Raw genomic sequence first — 12,450 nt, 5'->3', positions numbered from 1 at the left:
CGGTAATATTGCGACCGACAGCGCACGTCTTGTTACACCAACTACTACTACGACGACAGCGGACGTCATTTGCAGGGGTAGGAAGAACCCGTAATGGCTATCGCTGTAAAAAAAGTTGTCTATTGTGGACTATTAACCCCGTCGAGCACGCTTCTTGTAGCCGATTCACACGACGGACCGAATCGCGATTTTCGTTCGCGGACTGTGTACCATGTGATGGTCATGTCTCCGTTTCCTGCAATCCGCGCCTCTTTTGCAGATGGGGACCGATAAAGTTGAGCGACTTTTCACTGGCGGATTTTCGGCGGGAGATTGACTTGAAAACGTTCAGTTTGGCACCGGTGCAATGTTTTCTTGGTTTTCCGTTTTTGGACAATTAAAACAAAAATGGTGCATCGTTGTGTTTTGTGCGTTTGCTGGTCCATTTTATCGCGCGATTCTTGGTTTCATGAGTGAAGGAAACTGCACAAACATTGTCCGGGTGATGCAGCGCAGGTTTTGGTACTCCTCCGGGTCCGTGTCAAGAAGTTTCCGTCAAAACTCGTATAGCACGCCGCGATAATTCTTGCACGTTCAATCAGCTTTTCACCGAGCAAGATCTTTCTTGTGGTTGTGGTGTACTTAAGTGCTGTGCAGGAGCGCGGAGTGCGAGAAGGCATCTCCAAACGCCCTTCCACGAGCCCAGAACTTTGTCGCTTCTACGCCGAAGCCTTCTCGAGCAGGCCCATGCCTGTGTCACTGTCATGCCTTTGGATAGTAAAGCTAGCGGCACCTTGCGCGAAGCCCATCGCATTCAATTTCTCCCTTGGACGACGGTGCGATGTTGGAGTTTCGCAGGACTGTGTGGTGGCGAACAGGTTCGGTCGGCCCTCGCTGGCGTCTCCTCGTCGTCTCCCTCGTGTGGATGCGCTTGGGAGACAGATGAACTGCGGACATGTCTTCACATGGTCAATCCATCCGCGGTTCAACCCACCTTGTGAATCTGCCATTACCGAGCACCGGTGTACTGCGGAGAAGCAACACCCGCTGAAGCCAGTGTTGCTTTTCCACAGTGTGCCAGTGCTCGCTAAGAAGTGCGTGAACAAAAAGTAAATTTGTTTGAATTTGAGTTTGAATTATTCAAGAGCATACTGTATTTGAAATTTTAAGATCTTTCTACTCGTCTGTTAAAACGAGGACTGAGCTTTGGCACCGGGTTGGAGTTTTTGGCTCCTGTCGAGATCAAGGCAGTGCCCTAACTCGTCGGGGGCGTCGGGCGTCTCGCAGAGAAAGTGACACCCCAGAGGACGGGGCTCCGGGAGCGACGGAGGCCCGAGTCTCCCCAGCACAAGGGGCCCTCGGTGACGGAGGTCTGGGTGCCGGAGGAGGACCTGGAGCTCTGGGAGATCCGGCAGTTTGGAGAGAAGTGAGCCCACAGTCCTCTGTTTGCCTTCCTCTTGTCCTGGTTGTCGTCGCTCCGGCAGATATACCACGTTGAAAACCCGAGACGCAGGCGTTTTTTTGTGTGTTTCGTCTGCTCCCAGGCCTTTTTCAAAAGCGACGGCTTTTCTGAACGGTCTGTAACCCATAAAGCAGGCAGCGCATATCTTTTGTAAACCTACTTCAACAATGCATACCGGGGGTGATGCCCCCGACTAACGTTATACGCTATATTGGCTTCTGAATGGCAAATACAGTTACCAAGGATCATGGACTAAAGTTGCAGTAATGCTACAGCAAAAGTTGTCCGTCGGTCGCAGAAGGCCCTTCCGCAGAAAGTATGGCAGTTGGACGAAAAAATTGTGCGAATTAGTTTTAAATTGGGTAGGAGACCTCGTGGACATTGACAAAAACTATCCCTAGAATTTACGCGGCAGTTCCTAAGCAGTTTAAGGGAGAAATGTTTATGCGGTACAAGATGGTCCAGAATGTTGTTGCATCTCAATGACAGTCTGCACAGCAATTTGGGCAACGTTTAAAGATTGGTATGGTTTTCCACCGAAGCCACTGATCCCAAAAATATTTGTCCATCCGTCTACCAGTGCATTTCCCCGCAAAGTTTTGCAGTTGAGGTTTTCAGGGAGGCCAAAGGGTCCGTGAACCCCCGTTTGAGAATCACTGGCTCGGGTCTTCGGCGCTTTCTCCACAGCCCATCTGAACGCATCGCTCCACGCGCCCCCTCTTTGCAGGATCGAGAAGCAGCAGCTGGCGGTGCGCGAGAAGCTGGCCCAGGTGCATGCCCAGCAGAGCGCGGACAAGATCCGAGCCCAGATGGAGCAGCAGCTGAAGCAGCAGCGGCTGGCCATGCAGCAGAAGCGCCTGCAGGACGGGGGCGCGGTGGGCACCACTCCCAAGGGCACCACCACCAAAACCATCACGGTCACCGTGTCCACGCCCCAGCAGGCTGCCGCCCAAGGGATGAACAAGGTGGGACCACTCGCCCTGTCTCCCTTTTTCTTGTCCCCGTCTCCCAAAGGCTTCCCAAACCTCTGCTACCCTCTGACCCCCACCAAAACGTAAAATATCCCCTTGCTACAGTCTTCTTCCTCCCCGGCTTTTCGTGATGCCGCAAGCTTTTCAATTTCAGTGCACAAACAGTAATGCGCAAAACTTGGAACTTTTTTTATTTTGACAGAGTGAGTTGGTTGGTCCAGTAACAGCAGGAATCTATGACTGAAGTTAAGCTTGTTTGTTAGAGCTTGGTTCCTCAATAGGAGGGTAGAGTTTGGGCACCTTAAACCAGTATATGCTTGATGTTGAGCTGCGACCCATACCTCGTTTTCATTGATGCCCTGCTGAAAAACCAAGTTTGCATTTTGTTTTTAAGTATTTCAGCCAGTTTGCTATTCCCGGCTAAATTTGTCGTGACCCACAGTTTGGGAGACACTGCCCTACCTAGCTCTATTGGTTTGTTTTAAACACGATAGCATTTCCAGGGCCCTCAAACAGTGAGATTGCGTGCGTCCGTCCATTGCGGCTTTATAAGTGGTCTAGCGGGATGCTTTTCCCCGCTAAATTTAGCAGAAAAAATTAATTGGCGTACATTTGACGCAATGTCATGTTGTGTTAAACTGTGTCGCATGACATGTCACAGGAGCACCGTCTCTTGACCAACTTGCCAGACGAGATATAATGCTATTGCATTAATCTTTTGGCAGAAGTCAGAAAGAAGACATTCTCTTTTACCTTTGCTTGTCTACAGCCAGGATTCCGTGCAAACTCCAAGGCAAGCCATCTTTCAGATATTGCAGCGCATTTACCATATTTGCACGAATACAGCGCGAGTTTTTTTTGTCGAAATGACGTGCTCCAAAATGCACCTCACATTATAATCAGAATTGAGTTCAGCCACGAGGCACACGAGTCAAGAGGAAGCCATCTCTCCGGCTGAATGCAGCAGATAGGTGGGGAAAGAAGTGTGGGTGTGGGAGGGAATTTATTAGTTATTGGGCCATGTGAAGGGGGCAATAGAAAATATAAAAAGCATTTTTATCGCTTTTGTGTTTGTACGACGCACGCCGAAAAGCACACTGCAGAAATGCAGCATGGCGGGTGGGAATGCGGCCACTGGCCAATTCAAGCCAAGTAAAGCCATGCCAGTTCAATACCAGCCAAGCCAAGACCACCGACTCTGTTTACCCATTCAAGCAACACAAGGTGTTTGTTTACGGGGAAAGACCAGCACAAGCATGAGAGTGATCCTGTATCGGTCCAGCACTCTTTCTGCCTGTGGATTTTTTGGCTTCTGCTCCAGTGGTCAGGTGTTTGTGTGTTGGTGCTTCTGCTTTTGCTTTGCTTGCGGCCCGGTTGCAGAGGAGCTCAGGCCTTCATAAGGGAAGAAAAAGGAACTACTAGACGAGCAGCGCCTTGCTGCTGCGTATCTGCGAAGCCGCCAAGTGGATTGGAAACCCCACAGTCGGAAGAACCTGAGCAGTGAGGATACGTGCAGTCGAAACATAAACTGATATTTCTTTGATTTCCATTGCTTTTTCACTCCTGCCATGCCCCCCCAACTCGAGTTCCATAACTTTACGCTGTCTCAGCTGCCATTATAATAGTAATAATATTTTTTTCCTTCTTGAGGGCATCAAAATATGCCCTCACGTTATATTGGTGGTATAGTTATATTCGTGCAAATACAGTATTTGGGCGTGTTAACAAACGAGCGAGTATATTGAAAGCGTACAGGTGTGCCAAGTCCCCCTCTCGTCCGATCGTGACACGCAGGTGGCGCTGGTGTCGTCTGGCTCCCCGGTGAAAGGCACCACCCTGACCAGCCTGGTGACGACTCCAGGCAACCCCGGGGTGGGGGGCACCCGCGCGGTGCGCCGCATCTTCACCACCCGCGCCCCGGCCGCCGGCAACCCCGGCGACGGCACCAAGGTCGGTTCGCAACCTCGGGTCCCGAAAGCCGCAGTGTCGACGGTGGCGACCCTCCGCAGGCGTAAATTAGTCAAGTTGCGGCACTGCTCTAGTTGAGAGCAGAAGCGAGAGCAGAAGCCGTTGGCCTTCCTCAAGCTACCGGCTTTCTGCAGTCGTGATTGCTTTGCTGTAGCCACTATTTAGTTATAACCAACTTTATAACAACCGGTCTCGACAGTATGCCGTAATATCCCAAGAAATGCCCCACCTCAAGAGGTAGGCTGCCGCCTATTTTTGGAATGATTTACTGTTATTTCTGAAACACCGAAAGGATCCCACTTCTAGTAATTGCAGGGCCCTGGCCAATAGTGACCCAGGCAGGAATGGTGTTACTTAGCCACAGTGGTAGATAAGCAAACATTGCTGGCTGGGAAGGATGGTCGTCTTGGGTTCATCGGCCCCTTCCTGTAATCACAAATTTCAAGAGTCACAAAATCTAAAACTAGCATTTTTTCAACTTTTTTTTGTTATCGCACAGTGAAAGTTAGCCACTCTATATTTTCACCGGATTTGCTTTCGCTTTTGGGTGGGCTATCTCTTAGGGTTTTACAGTACTGTCAAGAATGGTTGTAATGAAGTAGCGGCTACAGCAAAGCGATCACGATTTTCCTTTCCTTTTTTTCACTTCATTAACGAAGTCTGTTATAATGGCATTGCGGATATACATCAAAGTGATTTCGGATTCCCGTTGACTTCGTTATAACCGGTCTCGACAGTAGTCTGTTTTAGGTTTAGAACAGCAGGGCAAACCTTTCCCACTAAGCTCTCTGCTTGCCATGATTGGTTGTTTCCTCCTCCCTGCTTGCCTCCTTGCCAGCATTCACTCTGCTAAAGTGGAAAGGATGGAGGGATAGGTGGAAAGAGCTTGTCCTGCTATTCCAAACCTGCGACACCCTAGGGCTTTCTCGTTGATATCGTATGTTGCCTTAGGCACGGAGTTCTCAAACTTTTTTGATCTCTAGGAATCCCTATCTGCCTTCAGCGAAACCCAAGGGATGCTTTCCAGTTTTTGCCTTGATCCAATAAAGTAGTGCAGAACCCTACTGGCCTTACAGTAATACACATTCTAGGGACTGCTTGGCTCATAGTTAGGCATCAAAACTCTTAAAGGGTAACTCGGGTCAAAAGTCTAACCAAAATAAACGACTGATATCGATTTATGGAGACTACACATGAGCACTGCCAAAATATTACACCAATGGGAAACCGTGATCCACTCTAAAACTGATATTAAAAATGCTACCACCAGCTTGTCGGCGGGAACTCAGCGGGTTGGCTATTTGTCGAGCAACCTTGGGCCCCGATGTTATGATCGTACTCAAGGAGGTTACTTTTCATACTGCCACTTCCTTCGCCGTGTTTTTCTGCTGTGTTTTCAGCCATCCCAGCGGACGATTTGTTAGCGACCGTAGTTTGTAAGTGCTCCTCTGCTATCGCGCACAAAGATTATTGACTCCCTGATGCGTCGTGGTGCCAAAGGTGGCATTCACTGGTGGTCATAGTTTAGTCCGTTCCTGCTCAGCTCAGGCCTACGATTAGCTTCCACATCACTTTGGCAGCGCGCACCGCCAAGATTGTGTGTTCTTCTCGGAAGATATGTGGGTGCTCGTTCTAACCTGTGCTAAGCCTGTGTTCATCGTGGCAAACTCGCTTTTTGGCCGGCAACTTTGTTCTTGTGTATTAAAATATGGTATGGCTGTTTGTTATCTACGAAGCAAAGCAGTAAAACAGCTGTAGCACTTTATCTGACGGATCAGAACTGCTCTTGCGACTTGTAAGTTTCAGGGGCGAAGCTCCTTAGGGTCTAGCCTTGTCCGTCCGGCCATCACATCTGTCTTCTTAAAAAAAAGAAAAAAATGTTTATGCAGTCAACAGGATTCAAACCTGTGCGGGGAGACCCCAATGGATTTCTAGTCTAGTCCATCGCCTTAACCACTCGGCCACAACTGCAGGACGAGTAGGGGGCTCTGAGATGTGGTAGTAACTCAAGAGCTGGGGTTTCTGTCATGGATGAAACGTTGCATGTAGCTGCTCAATGTTTATACAGGAGAGGGCGCTGCGGTCAAATGCGTACATAATCGCGTTAAACTTTGCATGCATTGGCTCAACGTTTATAGACGAGAGGGCGCTGCGGTCAAATGCTCAAATGCGTATATAACCACGTTACATACCACACATTCCATACCAACACAACCCGGAACTCGGCACTACCTATGAGCAATAAAAAAAATCGGCACCATCAGCACTACCTATGAACAAAATCAGTATCGTCAGCACCACCAGAGCTTCGCCCCAATCAACATCATTCACTACAGGGAGATGCGGTCATTTTTTATGCGGTACCGCAACACAAACTGCAGTACCGCAACACAAACTTTGCTTCACACGTTGGACATGCAGCTGATCACAAGGGTTGCTATCATGCTCGAGCCAGTGGTTTCGAATATTCCGTAGACCCCCAAAACATAACTTTGAGGTAAGATATCTACAAAACTACACAAGGCGAAGAAAATAAAATCTGACACCCTGTAATTTCGGTACACTTCCTTCATTGAAAACTGTTGTGACGTAAAAATGGGGAAAATGTACCAGTTACCCTTTAAAATGGCGCTTAAACAGGAAAACTCTTCACTTAGGGGCAGGGACGATCAAGGTAAATTGGGAGTTTGAGGAACCCATGAGGATGCTCTGGGAAACCCAGTTTGAGAACCCATGCCTTAGGTCAGTGGTTCTGGACCACTGATGTTTTGGGGCCCCTTCTGGATTGGTGGAAGTGGTGGGGGAATCCACCTCGAAGGGAAGGGGGAAGGAGGGGGAGGTATTGAATGATTACAGTGACAGAAAAGTAAATAAAGAAAACTAAATTTGAAGCTCTGAAACAGAGAATAATCAACACTACTTGCTCGACACACATGGACTGTCTGTTTAACTTTGTATAACAGCAAACATAAAAAAAGGAATATATTGTTTGGCTTGAATGACGATTGAGGGTTTCGGGTACCCCAAAAAGGCCTTCATGAACTCCAGAGGGTCCACGGACTTGCGTTTGAGAACAGTTGCCTTAGGTTATGGTAGCAACACCACCGCACGTGCTTCAACTTTCCCGGTGGCTTGTTGGGAGTCTGAAACGTGACGCTGTGATTGCCCGCCCGCCTCAGGTCCCCATCAGTGCCCCCGTGCTGATGCCCAAGAACCCCCAGCAGATCGTGGTGCGAGCCCCGGTGGCGGGCCAGGCGCGTCCGGCGGTGCTGGCAGTGCGTGGCGTGCTCCCCGCCGGCGCCAATGCAGTGGTGCGCCCCGCCATGGCATCGGCGCAGCCCACTCAGGGGGCTCCCGTCAGGGCACAGATCCAGATCATTCAGGGCCCCAACGGCCAGCTGCAGGTCAGGGGCCTGCTGCCAGGTGAGTTTGAGGACATTAAGGAGCCGTCGTCCGTTTTGTTGTCCTCTCACGGCGGCGGATGCTGCTATTGACAAGGTATCGCAGCGAATGCTAGGGCGTGTTTTGTGTATAGGCCTTTTCAACGCTTATCCCCCGGGCGAAAAATGCTGCGTCACTGAGCTGTGGACGCATGCACAGCAACTGATAAACTGCACAAAAGAGCAACAACGTAACCTCGGAAGTCATTCTGCAGCTCAGCAGACAAAGATGGCAGCGCACAGAAGGCGATTTTCGGAAAGGTCTCTAGTTGGCGACAGGTCAGCCATTTGAATGCCGCACCCGAGTATACTTTGGCTCGTTCCCATCTTGTTTTAGTCTCGGTTCACTCCCCGCCCCTCACAACTGGGTTGTCATTTGTTTTTACGTGTTGCGGCTTGTATGAACAAGGGATGAAAACAGTGTTTTATCTTGTAGTGTCGCTTTCGATGGCATGTAACTTATTAAAGTGGTAGCTTTATAAGGTCAACCAACCTCAGGAGCCGCGTAAGCAAGATATGTGTAGGTCGGTCAGCCCGTAACCGCTAAATGGTCTTGAAAAATAAGGGCAACTGGTGCCAGGGATCGCACCCCAGTCACCGGCATGGAAGCAGAGTGCGCTGCTGACTCAGCATGCAGGAACAAGAGGAGCAGAAGCAGGTGGTGTGAGAGAGCGTACAGGGCGGAGAGGGGTGGAAAGGGCGAGAAAGGGAGGAGCAGGAACAGATAGTGTAGAAGGAGCGCGCGGAACGAGGATCGGAAAGGGCAAGAAAGCACGTTTCCCTTCTCTTGGTGACCTAGAAACTTTAGCGCAAGGGCTTTGTATTTGGGTGGTGCTGAAGGGAAGCGCGTGTAACATCACAAAGACTGGTGCGACGTAATCTGTTTTCATACAGAGCCCTGTCCTAGGCACCACCCACCCCACAAGCTACTGCATTTAAACATGTATGACAAAACGACCAAGCATGCAGCCAAATTTGTTGTTTAGGCGATTTCTGATTTCGTATGCTCCTTTGTTGCTACAAAACAGGAAATCTATGTTATTCAACCTCACATTTTATGGTGTACACTGAGACAGAGAAATTACTAATTTCTTGACCTCTTTGTAAGTACAAATTATAACGTGGCACTCTATGGGTTAATCGTTGCATCATGACGCCCTTCATAAAGCGTCTTCGTCATCTGTGCGCTGTGCGTATTTGCACAGGCCAGCAACTCCTCCGTCTGCCGGACGGCCGTCTGCAGCTGCTGACGCTGCCCGTGCAGACGGCGGCGGCCAACCCCGCAGCCACGACGGCGGCAACGACCACGTCCACCCCGACTGGCCAGCAGACGATACAGATCGCCACGCTGCGGCCGGCCCTCTCCCTGGCACCGGCCACCTCGGCAGTGTCGGCCGGCCCGGCGGTGGCCACCGCGCCCACCGTGGTGGCGGCGCCTCAGGCGACGGTGGCGGTGGCGACACCACAGGCCACCGTGCAGCTGGTGTCACAGCCCTCACAGATCAAGGTGCGTGGAGTCGCGGTTTATTGAGACCTAAAGCCATTGCATATGGCAACTTGAGCTGCCAGAGTAATGCCACGCGTCTCCCCTCACCGCGATTGGTCGCGTGCGTCACCATAGCAACGGGCCGAGTTGACTCGGTTTCCATAGCAACCGACGGAGTCGAGCATTGCCGAAGTCGCATTCGGTTCAACTGAGTATTACAACCAATAGAACCGCCTTCCCTCTTTATTGTCTACACCATCAGTCGATTTGTTCAGAATTGCCATAACCAATCATTTTTGTTAGTCCTCGACCACTCATGTTTTTACTGTATTTTTTTTTTATCAGACTCGTTTGTATCCTATAGTTTGTTTTTTAATACATTATGTAGCATCAGTACCCACATGACAAAAAAGCTGAAGGTGTCCGTCCGGGGACAGAACAGTGGAAATTGAAGCGTGCATCATAGGGAGGAGGAGAGTAGTGAAGGACAAATTTGAGAGGGATACGACGTCACAGGGCGGAAGCCAATGCTCGCGCAGTAGCTGTGGCGAGTCTAAACTTGCACAGGCGTCGGGCAGCGGATGCCACTGCTAGGCATGCGAGGCAGGCGAAAGAGACAGAGGAGCGGAAGCAGTACCCAGCTTGGCTGGCCGAAATGTGGTGCAAGAAGCGGCAAGCCGACGCAGGCCTGCATGCGACAGAGGCCGGAAAAAAGTAATGGAAGATCCATTGGTCTATCCTTAGGGAATGCATTAGCATGACCCTTGGAGAATGTCGCACACATATGTCCTCCTCTGGGAAACGCTAACACTGACCCTGTAACGAATCCCAAAAGAGGCAGTAAAAAAAAAAAATGAAAGCCGTGTACAGCTCCCTGTAACGCCGAATTAGAGTGCAGCACTTGAGGAGGAGGAGGGAAGGGTACTGAGGGTCACATGTTCTCGGGGAGAGTCACGTGCCCCCGGAGGGGGGGGGAGTCGGTTTGGGTCACATGACCTCTAGAAAAAGGGGGGGGGGGGTCACGTGACCCCCAGAGAAATTTTGCCGCTAGATTGAAATTTTTTTGCTAGATTTAGCGAGAAAATTTTTCCACTGGATCTAGCGGGGAAATTTTTCCACTAGATTTAGCGGGGAAATTTTTCCGCTAGATTTAGCAAGGAAATTTTTCCGCTGGATCTAGCGGGGAAATTTTTCCGCTAGATTTAGTGGGGAAATTTTTCCGCTAGATTTAGCGGGGAAATTTTTCCACTAGATTTAGCGGGGAAATTTTTCCGCTAGATTTAGCGGGGAAATTTTTCCGCTAGATTTAGCGGGGAAATTTTTCCACTAGATTTAGCGGGGAAATTTTTCCGCTAGATTTAGCGGGGAAATTTTTCCACTAGATTTAGCGGGGAAATTTTTCCGCTAGATTTAGTGGGGAAATTTTTCCGCTAGATTTAGCGGGGAAATTTTTCCGCTAGATTTAGCGGGGAAATTTTTCCGCTAGATTTAGCGGGGAAATTTTTCCGCTGGATTTAGCGGGGAAATTTTTCCGCTAGATTTAGCGGGGAAATTTTTCCACTAGATTTAGCGGGGAAATTTTTCCGCTAGATTTAGCGGGGAAATTTTTCCGCTAGATTTAGCGGGGAAATTTTTCCGCTAGATTTAGCGGGGAAATTTTTCCACTAGATTTAGCGGGGAAATTTTTTCACTAGATTTAGCGGGGAAATTTTTCCGCTAGATTTAGCGGGGAAATTTTTCCGCTAGATTTAGCGGGGAAATTTTTCCGCTGGATTAAACGGGGAAATTTTTCCGCTAAATTTATCCATAATTCCCCGCGCGATTACGGCGACGCCGCTGAAGCCGGAAACGGGCGCCTAAGAGCTGCGCTCTGAAATTGAGGAAACAAAAGAGTGAGCCAAAAGGAGAAAGTGAAGGTGTCACCGTTAGCGTTTCCCAAAGCGGTGACGTGTGTGGCGTTTCCCTAAGGTCATGCTAATGCATTCCCTAAGGATCCTCCAATTGATCTGCCATATATGTGCACCTCCACTCTGTAATGCCTTCGGGCCCTGAGGGTATGGAAATAAATAAGTAAAAGAAATAAACTCTGCCATCGTGGCTTTTCCTTGGCGCAGATGCAGCCGACGATGGTGTTGTCTACGGCGCTCCCCGTGAGTGCCTCGGGGGTGGTGACGACGACGGCAGCGACGCTGGCGCCCAAGCTGATCCAGATCCGGCCGCAGCTGAGCACCGCGGTTCAGCAGCACCTCATCCAGCAGCAGGTCAAAGGTGAGGCTGAATGACAGTCACGGGCAGGTTTAGATTGAGGCAAAGGGGGTGCAAGGTGCAGAAAAAATATTGTACTGCGTTTGTGTCGCAGTGCTGGGTTGCAACTTTGCACCAGTATGGCTTCATACTGCTCTCAAGGAACTTGCTTCTTAGTAGTGATGGACCGAATCTGTCGAACTTCAAATTCGGCTAAGTTCGGCAAATGCTGAACTTTTGAAGGAAAGTTCGGCAAAGATTTAGCGAAAATTCGGCAAGCGTCTGCGCACGCGCGAGAACGCGACGGGGCCAAGGATTGCAAATGAACGCCGTGCGTTTGTGCGGTTACCATCGTACAGTGTGGTACTTCGCCGTAACCTGCGGTTACGGCGAAGTACGGAGTAGGCGACGTGGTAACTGTGTGTTTGTCAGCCTTTGTGAGTGTTCTCTCCAATATTCTCTGCCTCAAGAACAGAAGATCGACCAGAAACGGACGCAAAAATGTCGCAGTCCACTGCACAAGTGACAAATGATGCGATCGATGTGGTACATTCAGGATAACGTGATTTTCTCATTTGATCTTTCTAGTGATGCAACGAGGTAGTTGCAGCATTGACTGACAAGTACTTTAAAGTATTCCTCGCCAATCTAGCAATCCTGTTTTCAGCTCACAAGTAGTTTGTGACACGGTTTTCATCTTTCAGCATAAAACTAAACACAAAACTATCATGCTTGATGTTGCACATACGACTTTCCTTATTCTTCCCATCTTTCTAAACGTTTGGTGTGTACTAACATCAGAAACCAGTATTTTAAAAGTTAAAACGAGACGTTGCGAATATGGGACGCACACTTTCATGCAAAGCTGGCGTCAAGTGACTCAAATCGAAGAACATGCAT

The 12,450-nt window shown here is 49.5% G+C and overlaps 1 protein-coding gene across 1 annotated transcript in view; it reads left to right on the top strand.

Moving 5' to 3' along the window:
* LOC8043238 (nucleosome-remodeling factor subunit BPTF) overlaps positions 1 to 12,450 on the top strand; it is a 98,523-nt gene that overhangs the window by 67,059 nt on the left and 19,014 nt on the right. The window contains exons 17-22 of the mRNA XM_029989921.3: positions 1,267 to 1,405; positions 2,169 to 2,406; positions 4,207 to 4,362; positions 7,560 to 7,803; positions 9,026 to 9,327; positions 11,421 to 11,574. Coding sequence (XP_029845781.2) covers positions 1,267 to 1,405; positions 2,169 to 2,406; positions 4,207 to 4,362; positions 7,560 to 7,803; positions 9,026 to 9,327; positions 11,421 to 11,574 — 1,233 coding nt within the window. The remainder of the gene's footprint in view (positions 1 to 1,266; positions 1,406 to 2,168; positions 2,407 to 4,206; positions 4,363 to 7,559; positions 7,804 to 9,025; positions 9,328 to 11,420; positions 11,575 to 12,450) is intronic.

Source organism: Ixodes scapularis, unplaced genomic scaffold, assembly GCF_016920785.2.
Source record: "Ixodes scapularis isolate PalLabHiFi unplaced genomic scaffold, ASM1692078v2 PGA_scaffold6__148_contigs__length_123643588, whole genome shotgun sequence".
Taxonomy (NCBI): Eukaryota; Metazoa; Arthropoda; class Arachnida; order Ixodida; family Ixodidae; genus Ixodes; species Ixodes scapularis.
The sequence above is the reverse complement of the archived record's forward strand: the minus strand, read 5'-3'. Positions and strand labels throughout refer to the sequence as shown.